The sequence below is a fragment of the Battus philenor genome, unplaced genomic scaffold (assembly GCF_028537555.1).
Source record: "Battus philenor isolate CCGP_79_NKW_IND1 unplaced genomic scaffold, ilBatPhil1.0.hap1 SCAF_25, whole genome shotgun sequence".
Lineage (NCBI taxonomy): Eukaryota > Metazoa > Arthropoda > Insecta > Lepidoptera > Papilionidae > Battus > Battus philenor.
This window is the reverse complement of record NW_027181688.1, coordinates 9,372,170-9,391,754: the sequence shown is the minus strand read 5'-3', so window position 1 is coordinate 9,391,754 and position 19,585 is coordinate 9,372,170. Positions and strand designations below refer to the sequence as shown.

Sequence of the window (19,585 nt, the reverse complement as noted above, 5' to 3'; positions counted from 1 at the left end):
GATATACTACCATTTTAAGTTTATAAATTAATTTGCAATAAATTTAGGTTCATTATTTTTTTTTTCAAATCCTCTTATGCTCACTACCGTATTAAAGCATAGAATTTTGTTTGTTCTCAGATTAGGGCGCCATTGGGACCCTTTTCGCTTATTGAAGTACGCCATTTTAGTAAAGTTAAATCTGATTCTAGTTTATATCAAATTGGACTCTTCTGGAATTATTTTTTATAATTGGTCACTGTAAATGATCCAATATGGATAACAATTTCAAAGAATAAAAAAAGCATTGGGCGAAACAAATATCTAAAACATGTCGTGCGCATTAACACTTCGAAAACAGTTACCCTGCCTACATTCCTTTTTATTCAAAAGATAACTTTAGGTGAATATGCAGACATATTATTAGATCTCTGATTATAATCGGTAGCGTTAAATCTATGCAACGATACAATTGCATTTTAATTACAAATCACAAGACCCGGGAAGATATAAATTACAGATAAGCACAGAAATAATTTTGTCGAAGAAACTAAGATAATTCATATTTTACCACTGTTATAATCAAAAATTAAATACATTATTAGAATAACTAATCTATTTATATAATACAATTAACTAATACTAGTTGGAATATTTGTTATATTTACAAATAAAATACAAACAAGCCAGGTTCATTGTTTCAAATCTAACTATCACTTATATAACACATCGAGAAAGAAATTGTCTTTTCCATAATATATATTTTTAATGTTAATTACCCATTATATTTGGCCTCGACCAAACGATTACAATTAATAATCACAATTATTTGGTTGTTTATATAACAGCTATTAAATAAATAGGTTTTAATTAAATACAAAAAAAAAATGCAGACCTTTGAAATGACTCGAATATATATTCGAAGTGGTCGATTTCAAATGTAGATAATTGCGTTATTAGTTAATAAAACATTTTATATCATCATTAAGTTGTCACCGAGAAGTTAAAATTTTCGGTGTTAGAACCTACTACTACACGGTACTTGAGGTAATTTCTTAGTCCCAACGTACCCATATTGCTATACCAAAAACCGACTCTAAATAGCCGGTATTTTTTTACAAGCTCTCTAATATTCATAAAACACTTTAGAAATTTAAACTACAAAGATCGATAATGTAATTTACGATTCCCATATATAATTTAAAATGGTATAAATAATATAATTGTGGCAGTACGGTTGTAAAACCTTTGCCATTCGCCGCTATACAGTGGCAACGGACTTTTGGCGGGAATTAAAATTTTTTAATCTGTTATTTGTGCATGTTGAGTTCTGTTGTGCTTTATCGTCATTTTATATTTAAACCTGTTTCTTAGATATTCAATGTATTTTCATTTAGTTTCTTTATTATAAAACATTATCGATCTTAAAAGTTTTAATTTAATATAATTATTATAATAGAAATGTCACCGACGCATCTTATGTATCTTTCAACTACATTTAAATATTGCTTTGTTCCAAGGAATGAAATAATGGCAGTGCTGTGAGGATTTGATGATTGTTCCATTTGTTATCTTAATGAATACAGATACAACAAGATTCAATTAATATGGCGTCGGTTTTAATTCATGAAATAATTTTACTTAATTTGTTTTGTCATATGTAAACTGTGTGTACAAGATCACAAATGAGTTTTAATTATATAATTTATATTATTAAATATCCCGTAAGTGAACAGATTTCCAAATAAAGTTTAGATTAAAACTTTAACAGATGTATCTGTCATCATATTAAAATTTTCTTTAATACTTAAATTAAAAATATTGTTCCTAAATGATAAAACTGGTAAAATACAATGTTATGAAAAAAAAAATTGATATTTAAATATAATTTTCCTTATAAATTCAGCAATAAGAGAATTATTCTTTACTCTCTCAAGCTTCCCCCACATACTTTTAATAAGTCCACTTAGAAGCAGGCATGCTTTAAGTTTTTACGAGGATATCTGTCCACCTTGTGGATATTCTTCTTATGTTTGTTTTATAATAGCCTTTAAATGATGCCATTTTAATTGAACCTAGTGTTACATACAGTATTACTCATTGTAACTCTACAATTGACGCTCGTAGAGCTAGCACTTGCTCTTTGCATGTTTTTATACTGCGATGAACAAAATACATACAAACAAAAACACGAACAAATATAATAAAGATAATTTTGTTTAGAATACCGGTCCACCCTCGCATTTTGACCAAATTAAACTAATATAAGGTAAAATTGGTGCAATGACATGTGTTCACATACTTTATGAACCATGAATTTTAGAAACATTTCGACAATATATGTGGTAAAATTTAAGAAATACATAATATAACTAATATGCTACTTTGTCTATTGTCATAACGAGCCAGTGATTACAAACCTCTACCAAACAGTATAGAACAATTTCGAGGATTTTAATTCAATAGTTATTATTTTAGCAATGTGTAATTTGTAGAATGAAATATTAAATTAGACAACAAAAGTATTATATAAATACATATGAACCTTAAAGGCCTATGTTTACTAATCAATTCTGTACTACACAGGTTTAGGTATCATAACCAGTTTCAAATGTAAAATTTGATATATTATCATTTATATCCAGACATAGGCCTCCCCTATTATTGCAAAGGATAAGACCTATAATGAATAATATGAGAATGAGATGTCCTGAGCTGTGTATAAGTCGGAACAGTTCATGGCTTTCTTTTCCAACACCAAAAAAATTACAGACCTTTGAGTTCCTTAGAGAAGCAAACATTAATGAACATATTTAATTATGGACCATAAAGAAACAAGGAGGCTTTTACGGACAATGTAGTTATATCTTATGTATCATATTTTGATTACAGATTTAAATGTTTAGTACACCTTAAAATATCAAGTTTTATATTTGAATCTTATTAACGTATAGTTAACTACCTAAAGGGCATAAAGGCATCTTTACGGTGACTTTTTATTGACATATTGCCTTGGCAAAGGCATATGGTGATCACATATAAACATCGCAATTTAATAGCAAGTGCTAACCCCACAAGTAATACAACACACATCTAATACACTGGGATATACCTACCAGGCTACCATTATCTCTAAATATATGTACTCAAAGAACATTTTTATACCAACGGCATAAATCTATTGACAACTTATACCGGTTAGTTGTTAAAATAAAGAAAACACACTTTTTAAAGCGTACATTTTTTATAACTGGCAATGCACTGAACAAAATGTACTCTGCAATTTTGGCTCTAAATCTTATTACATTTATAAAAAATAAGTTTTTTTTAATAATGAGCATATTTGAAATGAATGATGTGTTTATTTGATAAATCTATATGTCATGCCGCTAGAGGTAGCATTATAAATAATAAAACTTAATTACACTTCTAGTATAAAAACAAATCGACGTCATCATTTATTAATGTGGCTATATGACAAAAAATTCATCTTTATTTGTGGGTAGTAATATTTCTACATAATTAATAATATACATAAAATATACACATGCTACCTCCAGTAGTGTTTGAAACTACAGGGTTGAAAATTACATGTATTTGTTTGAGCACATTTGTGCATTTCGAACTGTGACATCGGAACGGGGGTTTCCCCATACTTCCGACCGCTTCAGTAGGAAGCCTCGTGGCCGGCCAGGATGTACAGGTCGTTGCCGTCGTCGCTCGACAGCGTGTTGTGCAGTGTGTGCGACTCCAGAACTACGACCCTGGAACCATTTCACGTGAAGTTATTTAATATAAATTCTTTAAAAAGAGGAAATATATCACAAAATTATGATAGCGTGTATCAACAGCCTGGTAGTATTTGGACATGGGCTTCTCTTTGTGAAACTTAGTCAAGGAATCTTGTTTTGTCTCTACAGGCAGGTTTGAAACACCAAGCGGCACTGCGCTCATTAGGTTAGCTTTAATCAAACCAACTCAACTCCTCGAGAAATCCCAGCAGATTAGTCAATGAATACAGCAGGAGTCACCATGATGGAACAACGACAAGACATTTAATGGAATCAGGCGTTATTTTGCGGAAGTCGATCCTAAGTAAGAAAAGGACCAATATTTAGCCACTTCCGCACATGCAGTGGTAGTCGTGCAACAAAGTGCACCGCCCGCCAGCCCGCCGATAAATGCGTATGCGGCAAACAATGCGAATCACACAACCGCTACCACCAAATTACTCAACACGTGTTTTACCCCTCCGCGGGGCATCTTCAGGAGTTATGTTACACCGATTAGTGCCTCTGATTGACTCTGTGTTTGGCACTAATCGGTGAGTAAATAAGTTAGATCTTAATTCTGGATAACATAGTTATAATTATGTTTGACTGGATTGTAAAATTGGTAGATTTTTTTAAAGTAATTATTGTGGGTAGACAAACATTATAGCAGCAAACATACGAGCAGTGGTAGTCCAGCGATAGAAGACGTTGCTGGTTCGATTGCCGCGATACACTCTTATATAATTCACATTTTTTGCAAGAATGGCCAATGGTCACAAACCAGTTTCCAGAGGTATGTGTCTGTGTACCATAATACCATGTATATGTGTATACCTTTTGGGGACACCACCCGTGTATACCTTTTGGGGACGCCTATGCCTTGCAATAGGCGTCTATAGGCTAAAACAACAAATTTTAAGTCTTTTTGGGGGTAATATCGAAGTACCGCAGGCACAAACAATTGTTGGTTGAAACGTTGGTGTTCAGATTTCTCTAGAAATTTACGCTGTTAGTTAATTATAAGATTATCCGACTGTTGTATTAGAAGTGGAACTATTTTATTGATGTGGGAAAAGTAGACATAGCTCTTTTAAACACACAGTACCGAAGGATATTTCTTCTACATATATATTTAAAATGTATAAACATTTAATTTATCTTTACTAATAACATAGCTAATATATTGCTATATTAGGTCGCTATGTTGAAAATTAAAACAACATGAAACATTTATCACAAGTACGGTGCATTTGATCAACGCCATCTATTGACAATTTTCGACAAAGTTATTTTTATTCATTAATATTAGATACTTAATTTTAAAGCATAAGTAGGGTCGGTTAATTTAGAGAGGTAGTTAACTCACTTGTCGTGTCCGAGGAGTCTGTATGCGCGCGACAGGTCAGTGATCTCCTGCGTGACGTCAGCATTACGCAGCGACCGACCCTGCACGCCGTGCCGGTGGAAGGCCAGCACCGAGTCCGCCAAACACACTGTTTACATTCAAATAAATTTAAACCACTATAATTATTAATACAACTAAGTCAAAATATATTAAAATAGCGTTTCTACTGCGGGATTTGTAAGTTTTAGTATTGCATTGTAAAATAAATCTTATCATTGTTAAATAAAGCTCTCTTTCGACTTTACTATGGTACAATAGGTACGCGCGGGGCGAGATGTGGAGGAAGTATCTTTCTATAACAAGGTGCAGTGGTTTCGGTAGCACAATAATTAAATAAAAAAAACCAATGTATTCGATATTCGTGTAATTTTTCTGCTATTGTATGATACAGTAAGTTAAATTTGTGTAAACTCTCTGCGGACTCAGATCCTGGACTGTCAACTTTGGAACAATATCTTCAATATAAAGTCTTAAAGGATAACGGTACTGTGTAGAATAATGTCCTCTAATACCGCTTTACATATATGTAATGCCAAGATTAGTAGGAACCTTGGTATCTTTTACGAAACATAACAGAGCCTCTCGATACATTGCCTGGAGTAGAGTAGGGTGGAGAAAGAGTTCTACAAATATAGTAAGAGAATGAGTATGCATTGCGTTTGTGTAGCCTGCGCTTTACTCACGTATGCTCTCGATGTGGAAGTCGAACTGTATGCGGGAGACGAGCTTAGCGCGTCGCTTGTCGTCGTCCAGCCGCCGTCGCTCCAACGCCGGCAGCACGGGGATTATATCCACCATATTCTCGTGGCATACCAGCACCTTCATAGCAAATACAATTTTCACATAATATAGTGTGATTGGCAATAGGTATAAAAGCTTTAAAAGTGTGAATATATAGCTCATTTGTCAGCAAAAAGCTTTTACATCTATTTCCAATCACTCTGTATAAGGTGATCACTCTAAAAAATGTTACATTAATTTGCTGCGAATCAATATTTTCAGACAGCACAAAGTCTGCAAAGACAGTCAGTAAACAATTATTAATTTTAATATGCAGCAATTAAAATTTTTAAAAGACTTTTTCTTACTGCATTATCATTAACCACAACCTTATTTATTATATCTGAAACCATTACACCATAGTCCAATAGGGTGTAATTTGATATTATATATTTAGGAGAGAAGTTTTCTTCGTAGCGAATCCTCCCCCAAACTCTTTTTGGGCACCTTCCTTTATGCGCTTGACCGCGAACGTGGCCGGTCGTCAGCCGTGGTGGTTTGTGTGTGTACATAATATATATTATTTATACATATACATAGTGTCCGAAACATGCTAGATATGTATATATCTAGCATGTGTCGGACGGGTCATTGGGATGCAGGTGTAAAAGACCTGCATCGTTTCTCACCGCATCCTTGCTGAGCTGGTGCACGGCACGCAGCGTGTGCAGGCGCTCGGGCCGCGGTATCACCGTGTTGGACCCACCCACGCACACCTCCAGCTCGTCCGAATGGAACCACGTCGCACCTGCAACAGATACTCACCGTCACTTACGAATCCAATAAGTTAGAAAGAGACGCGGACTTATATCAGACAAGTTAAGACGTGGTATTTGATTTTTCCTAATGGCAAAGAAGGTATATCTTGGTGGTTTTAGTAGGTGCAAATGCAACAATCTGTTTTAAAACGAAATATTTTCTAACTGCTGTTATGGTTTATTTTAAATTTAGAACGAGGTTAGCTATAAAATAGGAAACATTTATATATTAATTTATTATATCCCCATGCTTTATGGATTATATTTAGTACCTTTGCACTCGATATTAAAGATGTTGTTGAAGCTTTAGGTTAAAGTTTCAATCAAAGAAGGTTCTTTTAGAATTCTATTATTAACGTACATAGATGAATTATTTAATAAACTTTTACGGAAATGATGATAGACTAAACTGACCAGAGTTGATGTTGACGAGGTTTAGTCGCAACGGCTTCCTGGTGGCTCCCACGCACAACAGCGGGTACTCCAGCTCCGGTGTGATTATCAGCTCGAACGCCGACAGAGGCGTTGGTAATACGCATTCGATGTTCTATTAAAAACAACCATATTTGTAAAAAGAGTCTGACAAAAAAGGAGAAGAGAAAGAGAGAGATCGGTAGACATTAAAAGAGAATAAGACATATTTTTAGTTAAGTCGCCTATGAAATATATGATATACAAACAAAAATCATGATCATTTCAGCTCTAGTTAGTCAACTATCTTTGAATAGGCTTCACCCATAGATTTCCAACGGGAACTTTTGGAAGCAGCGTGATGGATGCATCATCTGACGACCTTAACAAAATCGTCTCTCCCCCTTTTCCTTACCTTGAGCAGCATGAACTTTCGCAGCGGGTCGTACCACTGCATGAGGAAGAGTCCGGCGGGCGTGGCGCCGCACAGGTACTTGTACCCGTTGTACGGGTTGCGTGCCACCGCACACCGCATGCACCCTGGCAAACATCAACTTTATTAATATTTCAAGATCTAAACTAGTATATATATATTAAAAATGAACAGAACATTCTTTGCTGCACATACATGAACTTTTAAACTAAATGCTTATAAAAAGAAAATAGGGGAGTTATGAGTTATTCACATAAGAACCAAGGTCACCGACGAAGCTCATCTGAAGTGGGCAGTGGTTGGGACCGAAAGGTTTCCGAGTGGCAACCACGAACCGGTGGACACGGCGTGGGTAGACTCCCCACTAGATGAAAGAAAGTCATTAGATGCGAGCAGCGCATTAAAATCTTTGTGGGAAACATATGCCTTGCAGTTGGCGTAAGACGGATAAAACTTGACCAAATTATCATCATTTTAGTCTTAGGATGTGATGATGTGTGATAATGCCCACAACTGGACATACATGCCCCACCCGTAAATTTTTAAAATACCTGCATCAGCTGTTTTTCAACAACGTTAACAAGGTGATCTGTCCACGTGTGGGTGAATGTCCTACCCTGCGCTTGCCGATCCGTGGTCTTCCTGTCTCTTAAGGCCAAGGTCTTGACGTTTACAAAGCCTATTAGAAAGATATCGTAGTGATGATACGTACCCCTGGTGTCAGGCACGCGCGTGGTGAGTGCGAAGCGGCGAGGTAGTAGGCGCGGAGGCAGTACACGTAATGAACGCCCTCCACGCGCGCTTCCAATCAGCGCTAGCAATTCATGCCGGTACAACGAAGGCGTTTTACCTAATACACCAAATTGAACCTTATTACAAATATTTACAATGACTTAAGAAATTACGAATTTGTTTAATCTTCAAAGTTTTCCAGACTTCTTTACTTCCCTTAGACCACTTTCAACATTTAACTGATTCAGGTAGAGCTGCTAAATTTGTACCTTATTCTCAAAACCCAACAAATAGTGTGAAGATAAGATCTAACTACGGGAATTTGCTTTGTGACGTTCCAAACACGAATTTATAGTTTGAGCATACCCAGCACAAGTCGTGTTTTGACCCTTTGCACGTCTTTGTATGTAATTTATTAGAGGACCGGGAAGTAATGTCGCTTTCTTAAGTTAAATTCACACGACTACATTTTTAACAAGTTTTTATTTCTTATCAAGAATTCACCTTCGTTATCAACAACCTTTTGCCATCTAATATACAACGTCTTCCAAGTACGAGCTATCAAATATCGACATGTGCAGAAACGACATTAATTTCCGGTCCCCCAAATATAATACAAGTTTATTCAAGTAACATTGAGTTTACTTTCAGCCTACATTAATAAGAGAAATCAAGCTATCTAAAGTAGATAAACTCATGGACCCACGCTTTGTAATTTAAACCCTCAATTTTTTGTCACGCCCTCGAGCTCCATGGACTCCCGGTAGCCTGAACCACTTTGAGAAATGTTGGTCACCAAAAAAAACCACATTAGTCCAAAGTATTACCACAGCGTAACTGATTCTACAATACAGACCAACAGAAGCGTAGTATTTTGAGCAGCAAGTTTAATGTAATTATATATCTAAGGTTTTGGACACATACATTTATCAGTATATATAGTTTCATAATATTATGAAACTATATATACTGATAAATATGTATTATTTTTTGTGATTTATATATATATATAAATATAATACATTTAGTTTATATTTATTAATATTTAAATATATGTATTGCAGAGGGTGTTATGATTTTAAATACGATTATTTAATCTTTAAATGTTTTCATCAGTATGTGGCAAAATTACTTTTCTATTTAAGATTAGAAATCATAAACCTGCCACCAGACACCCTGGATCATATTTATATAGTATTAAAATTATTAGTAGTCAATAGTATATTATTTTTTTTCTTTTATGATTTTTACTTATTTCATCTATTTTCTTCTTTAATTTCAATTAATGTCTGCATTGTTATAAATTCAAGTTCATATTTATAAATTCAATCCCTGAAAGATTGCAAAATTTACTAACCAGAAAGCGACATTAGAACGTCTTTGATGACGTGCATCCAAATAGTTCTTCGGGGACAAAGCTGGTCCATAGCCGTCTCGTGTAATTCGTTCAGGTTCAGCGTGTAGATGCCTTCCTCAGCACCTGATGGAATTACGTAAAGATTAAAATAGATTTCATTCGAAGATCTAGTCCAGCTTTGATCAACAACATGCCTGTTGGAAAGCGACAATATGCTAGAAGGCATGTAGGCTCAGTAAGTACCTGTTCACTCTGACCTTGAAGAGACCCAGGTTATATTCTAAGTAAATAAGGTAACCGGCAGATTGTTCCACACTGGGGCTGTATAGGTCAGGAATGTAGAATCGAAACGTTTATTACACTTCCAAAGGAACTCGTTACTGGAATATTCCAGCGGACTGGCAAATTGGAATTGCAGTCGCATGGCTATATAGTAGTGCAGAGCTGATAGCCGCTGAAGCCTTAAGGTTCTGAGTGAAGACCATTGACCACGAAGCGCAGCGAGGAATGATGAACAGATCACCTTATTAAGATCACTGAGACCAGATGCATGCCACTACCTATTGGTCCTATTGGAAAGATAAAGGGAAGGAGTATGTCCAACAGTGGCGTCTTTCGTCTGAAATTATGATGAATATTCTACCTGCTCGAAATATAGAAATAAAATATTAGCGATAAATAGTAAATCTTTAAAATTGACAACTGGTAAACTGCTATATAGTACTAGGTGTATAAAAACTACATTAATATTACTGCAAAGTATTTTCTATTTGTGAACGTCCTTATCTAAAATCCATTTCTAAAGGTGAAAATTACTTTAAACCTTTACTTGTGTATGTATTTATCTATTATTTTGAAACTATCTTTAAGTATCCTTTAATAAAATGTTTCTAAGTAATACTAAGTAAGAACAGAGAAAGAGGTAACGCCTGATTCCATTAAATATCTAAGTAATACAGCGTGAACTAGTCGCTTCAAACAGTACAAGATAATTATACAAATTGTTAAGTAATTACCAATCAATATATGTTGATCTCTTGTGTCCGGATGTATCCAGGACGCTGTGCAGTTTATCCTCAAAGGACATCCGTTAAACACCTGAAAATAAGATTATTGATAAGCATATTATTTATTATACTATTAGAAACAGTACACATTAAGGTAAAACATAAAATTTATACATTTATTTGTTTTTACGGTATGTAAAAATAATATATTTTTTTAATTTGAATAGCCTAGCACTTTATTACCAGTTAGTTGTGGTTACCGTCTACACACGTGTTCTTAGACTGCATACTTATTACGAACTTTTTTTTTTTGAAAAGTTAAACGCGGTTTTATTTCAATGACAAGGAGAGAGACTGAATAACTAAAAATCGTGACGTTCACCGTTAATATAATGCCGGGTACAGACGTCTTACAATATTTAAGAAATCCTTGGAAATCTTAACGGTAGAGAAATTATTTATTTATTTCTTATTTCAGATACGTTATTTCAATTTTCTTATAAATAATAAATCAAATTTATTAGCAATAAGTGAAATTTTATGAACGGCCACGGAGCAATATTCAAATAAATTTTATGAACATATATGTACAAAAGTAAAATAAGTTGTAAAACAACTGTAATGTTTGTAAAATAAATTGTTCATGTGATGTGAAAGTACCTTGGAGAAACAGGCCCCCATGTGAACTTTTGGCGTGGGCGGCAGGCCGTTGGGCGCGGGGCGCGGCGGCGTGTGCGTTCGTCGAGAGCGTGCACGTCGCGGAGGGACGGGCGGAACTGGCCCAGCGCCGGCTGTCGCAACAGTCACTTTTAACAAAAAAAACTTATTCTAACCTTAAAAATTAGGACAATTTGGACTTAGTACTAGTTGTCCAAGTAGATTGCAAGAGATTGTGAGCAGGGCTCCATGAACAAATAAATTCTTTTAGCGTTTTGGTTGAAAATGTCTCACTTGCTTCATCATTATCATCATTTCAGTCACGGAGCCCCACTGCTGGACATGGGCCTCCCCCGTAAATTTTCAATTGGACTGGCCTGCATCCAAAATCTTCTAATCTCTATATGGTTTCCACACCAGAATCTTAAGGTCCCAGCCGCTATCGTTCGCGACACCATGTGGCCTGCTCATTGCCAGTCCGCGACTTGCTTATGAATTATTAAATGCCAATAGATGGGCTACCACGATGCACATCTTGATTGTTTTAGCATTAGAACCACAAAACCAAAAAAAAAGAATTAAATGGTAATATTTTACTTACCATAAAGAGAAATGAATGTTTACAATATCGGAAAAACTTACATTCGCTGTCCACTTTCGCTTTGTCCCTTTGACTGTCAGACAGACTCCGCTGCCGCTGACTGACCTTCGTCTCCTCGTCCGTCAACTCCTTCCCTTCTCTCACCTCGTCCACCATCTTGAATATCTCATCTACGGAAGAAGTCTTCCTCTTCTCCAGCTCGCACTGACAGAACTGACTTAAGTCTATCCCCGCCGTGACAGTGTCAGAGTTGTGCCTGTTGTGTCTCTTCCTGTGCTCGTAGCTCTTGTCCTCCATATTTAGACTCATGTCTATCTTCCTGCAAAGGTCCTCGTCGGATGTTCCTCCGTTCTCCAGTTTATCCGTATCCGATATCCTCAATCGATTCGTGATCTGCAGAGCCCTAAAGTTGGACACCGATATTTTTTGCTTTTTACAGTTATCACAGTAAACGATACCCGACTCTTGGTTCTGATTGGAACAGTTCCTGTAGTAGCTTAGGATATCACCGTTGGAGCTGCACGCGTCGCAGGAGCATTTGGAGGCGACAGACCTCTGCAAGTCGCTCAACGTGTTGTCGTCTCTAGGCTCCGGTTTGGGGCACAAACCACACTCACAATTAGCATTTCTGATTTGCGGAGACTCCAACGCGACTTCGTTTCCAGGTTGATCTGCATACATTATCTCGGTCTCCCCCATTTTCCTACAAAGCGGATCGTCTATGGACACCCGCGAAGCTCCAATCGGACTTTGGAAATTGGACGCGAGACTCTGATATATGTTCGTCGTGGAACTATTCAGATAGTTCTGCTTTAACTGTATACACTGGGAGAGATGTTGGTCGTGTATTGACAGCGCAGAGTTGCCCTGCGTCATGTTCGCAGTTTCGGCTGTCAACGGTAGTGTTGCCCTGCGGAAAAAATAAAGTTACCAATTTGGTAGAATTCACGTCGTGTTAGTAAGCTGCTCGGAATGCAGTGCAGTTAGGTTTTCGAAGCTCCGGGGGTGCTGTTAGACACAATAATTTTAATGTGGTTATTTTATATATTTAACTTTTATTTAGTTAATTGTTTAAATAACAAGTGGTGCTGGTGGGATATATTTTTTCTCAGTTGTGGGAGACAAAAAAATCGAAAAACATTTATAACTAATTTAATTTAAAGTTTATTTTAATAAAACTCATTACTTATGATTAGATTATGATTTAAAAATAAATTATCTACTGCTCATAAGCAGAGAACTTTTATGTCACATGCTTTAAATAATATATTAATTATATACATCGGTTTGACTGATAACTTTTTTAACAACAAGCAAATACTAATTAAGCGGTTTAAAGCAAACCGTATTTATGACTCCTAATTATACCCAGAACTCATCTTGTACCATTGTTTACGCTTTTATGTACATTGTGTAATATTAATAATTCGATTTTATGATAAAGAGAAGTTTTAATTAATTTTATTACAGTATTTAGTTATAATTAAGAGCCATAATGGTAATAAATACAAATTGATAATAATTATTATACTGTCCGAAATATAATTCAAGATCGCAATACAGTTGATATTGGATTAAAATATACACTCAATTTCCTTTTCTCATTTAAATAGATGTAAATTTGACTGGAATAAACACAAAATATCCAAATTTATATATACTCGGAATTATTTACTATTGAATTTATTATTTACTAATTTTATAAACAACTCTAAATATTTCTCTATCGATTTATAAACTACACCCAACTCTTTTTATACACCATTTTGAAATAACGAAATAATTTACCAATACACACTAATCCCTAATTTTTTTGACAGTGCTTACAGAAACTGATTTATTTGTTGTTTTACACAAAAATACCAAATAAATTCCTGGATGTATTTTAATTTGTATTTTGGTAAAGGAAAGGTAAAAATTGGCAATAATTAAAAATTAAAGAACTTATGCCAAGGTGGTACAACCGGCAATATTATCGCTCGAGGCGATCTCTACCACAACCTTTGGTAGGAGATGAGAGACGTGAAGGAAAGGGCGATTTAGGATGTACAAGATAATTGAAAACATACTACACATTTCAGAGTAATATACTTAGTACATATAAATACATTTTATATATATAAGGTATACATAAAGTCCGTATCTATACGGCAGGCTATATTCTAATGTTGATAGGCGCTGTTAGCCGTTTTGGCTTTTACAGCTTCATCGGACTCAGACTATACGGCAACAAAATAATGATGGAGAAATACGTAGTTTTTCAAACCCAACAGTTGTGATGGACATATTTGACGTATAAACTAAATATATCTTTTCTGATCCATTCCGTATTAAATGTTCACGCCTGTTATAAAATACCGATTAACCTCTCGTATGCCATGTATAAAGGTTTATCAGACGTACACCCAATGCCACCACTTTACGATGAGCGAGTGACGCGTTGGAGTTTGGATACACTGAATTTTTCGTTCGGAAACAAGTCCTTTTAATTTTTTAACGCTAAGTTGTTGTATATCTGCAGTATATCCAGATTGAAAAAGTATTTTGAACTGTATTTGAAGTGATATTCGATAAAATATAGCTTGTATCGTTTCCGGACATATCTGTCTTAAAGGCAGCCTGGACAGATCTAGGCTAAGGCAAACAAAGGTAACAATTGTTATTCCTAAATTCAATTAGTATTTTTATGGATTGAATTTTAGCAGTACCTTAATTTTTTTAATTTCTTTTAGTAAATATTTATGTAGTATGAATATAGTTATTATATATGTATGAATATAGTTATTTTTTATTTTTTGTATTTTGTAAAAATATATACGAGTTCTTTTTCTTACGCATTTCTTAAGGTTTTAAATTAAAACATGTTCTTTAAACACGGTATGTCACATATATTTTTAAGACTATCTTTTTGGCACTTTTTTAAGGAACGGACCTACTGTATAAAAAAAAGTTGGGTGTAATAGTAGATTCTAAAGAGTTTTATGATTTACATTATGTTATTGAGGTATAACCCTGTCTTACGATACGTGAAGTTATTTCGAACAGCGAACACTACCTACTATCTACACAAACAATGAACTCTGATGCATGCGGTGTAAGGGCAGTCCGTTTACCTGAGCATTAACTCTTCGTCAATATATTGCAAGAGGCTCCTAAAACAAGAGAGACATCTTACAGAAATGTGCCGGCTGTACGCCGTTTTGTTCTTTACGGGTATGGTGCGTATGGTCTAAAGTTGTTCGACAAGTGAAACGCACGTATCGAATCGGAATATCGATTGAAAAAATTAAATTTATAAAAACTGTATACACAGATGGAAATAAAGAAAAAAGAAATGTACATAACATTTTATGAACATCCTGGTTGTGTCTTTTGTCACTGCACTTCTCACGTCACCAATTATAGTGCATATTATGACTGCATAAATGCATATAGACACATAGATTTTTAAAGAATAAAAGAAAATGTGAAGAGTATTAGAAAGAGAAGGGCGGAAATGAGAAAGGGAAAGCAACATACAAAAGAAAAAGAATTAAAAGCCCAACATATTTTTGGAAAAGAATTGTTTTACACAAAAAAAATTGAAAAAAATTTCGAATTTATACTGTTATTAATTATATAAATCGTACCCATAGTTAATTCCAAACAAAAAATTTGCGCATGCGATCTTTAAAAGTTCCCCATTTTTGTTATTCCAACCACCACCAAGAAAAATTATGAAGCAAAAACAAACATGACAAGCGTTTTAAAAAAAGAATCTCAGACGACAAAATTTTTTTTCATTTATTTATAAATGTTATATAATTTAAAATTTTTATTTCAGCTATTTTATAGCTGCATATGTCTACAACTTTAGGCCACACTGACAGTGCAATGAGAATGATAGACAGACAAAAAAAATTAACAAAGCTTACAATTAATTCCCGCCATTTTGAAATCTTACCTGACATTGACATTTAGCGGGAAAATATGTGTCTGTCACTCTGACATAAACGTGTCAAAACGTCTGTCTTTTATCTGTGCCGGATTTTTTAAACATTCAAATATGGGTAGCTAGTTAAACTAAAAACGTAAATAATAGATTATTATATAAAATTTAAAATATATTGAAATCTGAATCTATATTAATGCATAATTTATTAAAAATATTGAACAGTATGTCCGTATATAGTCTTATTTAAATGGGGAAGAAGTTTTATTGTTTATTGTAAAAGTTCCGTTAACTAAACTTTTGTTGTTATAAACTAAATTAAATGGTATTTACAAATGTTGAACAGTAAATGATTTATAAATTATTTTTCTATCGTAGCTGACGTTTGACCACCTTCATATCTATATTAAAATATACTCAACTTTTTGATTGTTTCTGTATATGTAATAAAGTGGATGTTTATTTTTTATTTAAAGCCTTAATGTCTATGCCATTATCAACGAGTTAATTTTCGTGTGGTTCACAAAAGAGGTCGATTTTAAATTTTTAGATACGTTTAATCCTATAGATTGTACAAGATCGATAATTATTAGAACCATTCTACCATCTTATGCCCCATGACCTCAAATTGTCTTTTATTGCCATACATATTGCCTAACCTTGTTTGTAGTTGAGTGTGTAGTTTTTATCTAGCAAGCCAACGCGGCCACGTAAAGCCATATCCATGCAAGTAACAGAAACATCAGTGTCGTCTATGCTAAGTTCCATAGTGCAATCTCTTCACACTCAATAAAATCGCCTGTAAATCACCTTCAGAACTATCGCAAGTCAAAATATCCTTTATATTTATGCTAATAAACGCTTTTTACCCTTTAAACTAGAAAGGTTTTTTTCTGTTGTCCTTAAAATATTTATGACTATGTTTTTCAATTGACTTGCAATAATTTAAAGGACGAATGAAAATCGTAAATATACAATATTCAAAAACTCAACGCCGCCTTGCCACACGTAACGAACATATAGACAGACAAATACCACTTAACATGTTAGAAATCAAAGTAAAACCGCAAAACCATAGACAATTAGACAGAGGACAACGAAAGTTAAAACTGAAGGACAAGTTAAATTGTTTTTGTGAAATAAAATACCTTAAACTCATTCGCATAATATCATCACCAGTGATCACCCGACACCACTTGCTATAAAATAATAAATAGTTTACAGAATAACTCAAATAAATAAATATGATACAGATAATATAAAGCGATAGGTTAAATGTTGAGCTGAACTTACTTCTCGCTCGACGGCATGGTGTCCGTGGAGAGATCCTGCAGGTCCTGGGACATGGGGTTATGTTTCGGGCAGCTCATGAGCGAAGCTACACTCCAGTCCTCGCTCGTTTGTCTGTGGAATTCGGCTGTAAAATTAAATATGACATTATAAGCTTTGTACAAGAAGTTGTTTTTTCTCATATAAGAGCCTTTTAGACTTTTGTTCTAGAACATTTTAGTTCACTTATAAGCAGTGTCAACATTCTACAATGTCATTGGTTATAGATATAAAAGTTTTAGAGTGGTGAATGTATAGCAAACTTGTCAGGAAAAAGCTGTAAAACTTTTACGCTTTTTTAAACATCCTGTATAAAGTGATAACTGAAATATGTTACATTAATTTATTTTTCTATAGGATTGCGACATTCCAAGATCTTCTGACAGCACAAAGTCTGCAGAGAGATAGTAAACAATAATTAATTTTAATATGTAATGTGTAATTCGAATTTTAAAAACACATTTTCTTACTATATTATCATCACGTAATTTATTATTTCTATAACCTCTCACCTGTTTGTGTTGCATTAAATTATATCAATTTATTGTATTAGTACAAGATAAATTTTGTATTTAATAGAGCGGAGAAACATTTATATAAATATATAAAAACAGGACACAATCTAGAAGATGAAATGATATCACTAACCATTACGTTTAATAGTATCACCGTCACAACTCCGACTGACTTCGGCGCTGAAATTGATAACCTGCGGCATGGACCGAAGACCTAACTCATCATCTTCATCTAGGTCCACCACCGGAGAGTCGTCGTACACACGTCGCTCAGCCGGGACTTCGCCCAGAAGCCGCGAGTTGGTTGGTATCTCATCCAACAGCGACGTCGGCCGGGATACCCTATTAACAGGCTTCATCGCTCTGGAAGGTCCCCGGTCCGCGAGACTACGAGGTCGTGAAGGCGGAGCCCCGGGGATGTCGGGCTCGCCCAAAACCCGTCTGCCACGGCCGGTATGCTTCGAAGCGATGCGTTGCGGCACGTTTGATATTGCCTGTTCAGAAAAACTCTAAAATTAATAAAGTGATCTACATAATGAAACCTGTTAAAAATTAATATTAAAATTTTTATGCCCGTGAAGTGTGCAATATTTGGAGACTTTTGAGTGTGGAAGATAATAAAATCGAGAAGAGGAGAGGTGATGGAAGATAGAAATGAAAAGCAAAAAAGAGAGAGGGAGATATTATTTCTCATCATTCTTACATGCATCTCTTTATCATTCAAAATTGCACAACATACAAAAGAACCATTTTTTGAAAATGACGGATGGATAAACCGAAAAACAAATAATGTTATAGATATGGATTTATTTCGTACTGTAAACATGTTAATGAATAATAAAGTTTATAATAAATAAATGTAAACATGTTCACAGTTATTTGGGACATAAAAAATACTATTTATCCATTACTTTATTTAATACAGTTTCTGACATGGATATGATAAACAATCTGTTCTTAAACATCGCATGCGCATCTAATCACAGCCGCCTGCCTCTCAAATACCTCAGGCGGTAACTATAGTGCTATTTCGATAGTACTATATCACTTATGCGCAAACTATAGACTGTCGCATATTTCGTTTTTAAAAAATATTTAAAACAATAGTTTATTATTAAAAATATAGTTCGTTATGTATCTGGGAACTTAAGGGAAATTTTGATGTTTAATTTGTTAAAAATGTGAACTCACCCCATCCTCGTCCAACTCTTGGCTGTTGCAGTGGCTGGGCGGGTTGGAGTACTTCTGTAGAAGCTCGATGGCAAGACGCTTGCTCATGTCTTGTTGGAAGAACGCGTGCTGTGGAAAAAGTAATTACAATTTGTAATTTCAAACATTTCAATCGGTTTCATTGATTCGATTAGTATTGTTATATATGAAGAAAACGATTAAACTATGCCATTACATTGATAGCAAAATTTAAATCAAATAAAATTTCATCCTTGCAAAATTAAAAAAATACAGGTGATTCGTTATAGGCGTAAAGGTGGGGACCATACAGCTTGTTTTTTGTCAATTAATATATGGCACATCCTATCCAAATATTACAATTGCTTCACATATAATAAATAAAGCAAAGACTACAGTAAGTAAAAGTGTTTTCAAAATTCAGATTAGTTGATTTAAAATTAATTATTATATATTACCTGTAGAATTTATAATGCCAGATGTTATTAATCTGTCGTATTTCATTTGGAAACATAAATTAATGTAACATATGTCAGAGTTATCATTTTATACAGGTGATTATAAATAATTGTAAAACCTTTTTGTTGATAAATGAGGTATTCATACTGCTTTAAGGCTTGTACAGCTGGTTATACACAAATTAAGGCTAATAAAAGGTTATGTACAAGTCTAAAAGCGATATAAATCACTCAGTATAATTGGATCATTGGTACTATGACGCCTTGGATA

General features: G+C 34.5%; 1 protein-coding gene across 1 annotated transcript in view; it reads right to left on the bottom strand.

Annotated features, from left to right (window-relative positions):
- Positions 1 to 2,998: 2,998 nt before the first annotated feature.
- The window catches only part of hppy (MAP4K3-like protein hppy), a 62,783-nt gene continuing 46,196 nt past the window's right edge, over positions 2,999 to 19,585 (bottom strand). Inside the window, exons 7-21 of the mRNA XM_068768200.1 lie at positions 18,860 to 18,967; positions 17,802 to 18,162; positions 17,118 to 17,241; positions 15,007 to 15,045; positions 11,935 to 12,803; positions 11,296 to 11,426; positions 10,645 to 10,726; positions 9,629 to 9,751; positions 8,252 to 8,389; positions 7,522 to 7,646; positions 7,110 to 7,242; positions 6,567 to 6,685; positions 5,841 to 5,976; positions 5,119 to 5,245; positions 2,999 to 3,743 (exon numbers count right to left, since the gene is read on the bottom strand). Of these exons, the coding sequence (XP_068624301.1) occupies positions 3,647 to 3,743; positions 5,119 to 5,245; positions 5,841 to 5,976; positions 6,567 to 6,685; positions 7,110 to 7,242; positions 7,522 to 7,646; positions 8,252 to 8,389; positions 9,629 to 9,751; positions 10,645 to 10,726; positions 11,296 to 11,426; positions 11,935 to 12,803; positions 15,007 to 15,045; positions 17,118 to 17,241; positions 17,802 to 18,162; positions 18,860 to 18,967 (2,712 nt within the window). The 3' untranslated portion in view covers positions 2,999 to 3,646. The remainder of the gene's footprint in view (positions 3,744 to 5,118; positions 5,246 to 5,840; positions 5,977 to 6,566; positions 6,686 to 7,109; positions 7,243 to 7,521; positions 7,647 to 8,251; positions 8,390 to 9,628; positions 9,752 to 10,644; positions 10,727 to 11,295; positions 11,427 to 11,934; positions 12,804 to 15,006; positions 15,046 to 17,117; positions 17,242 to 17,801; positions 18,163 to 18,859; positions 18,968 to 19,585) is intronic.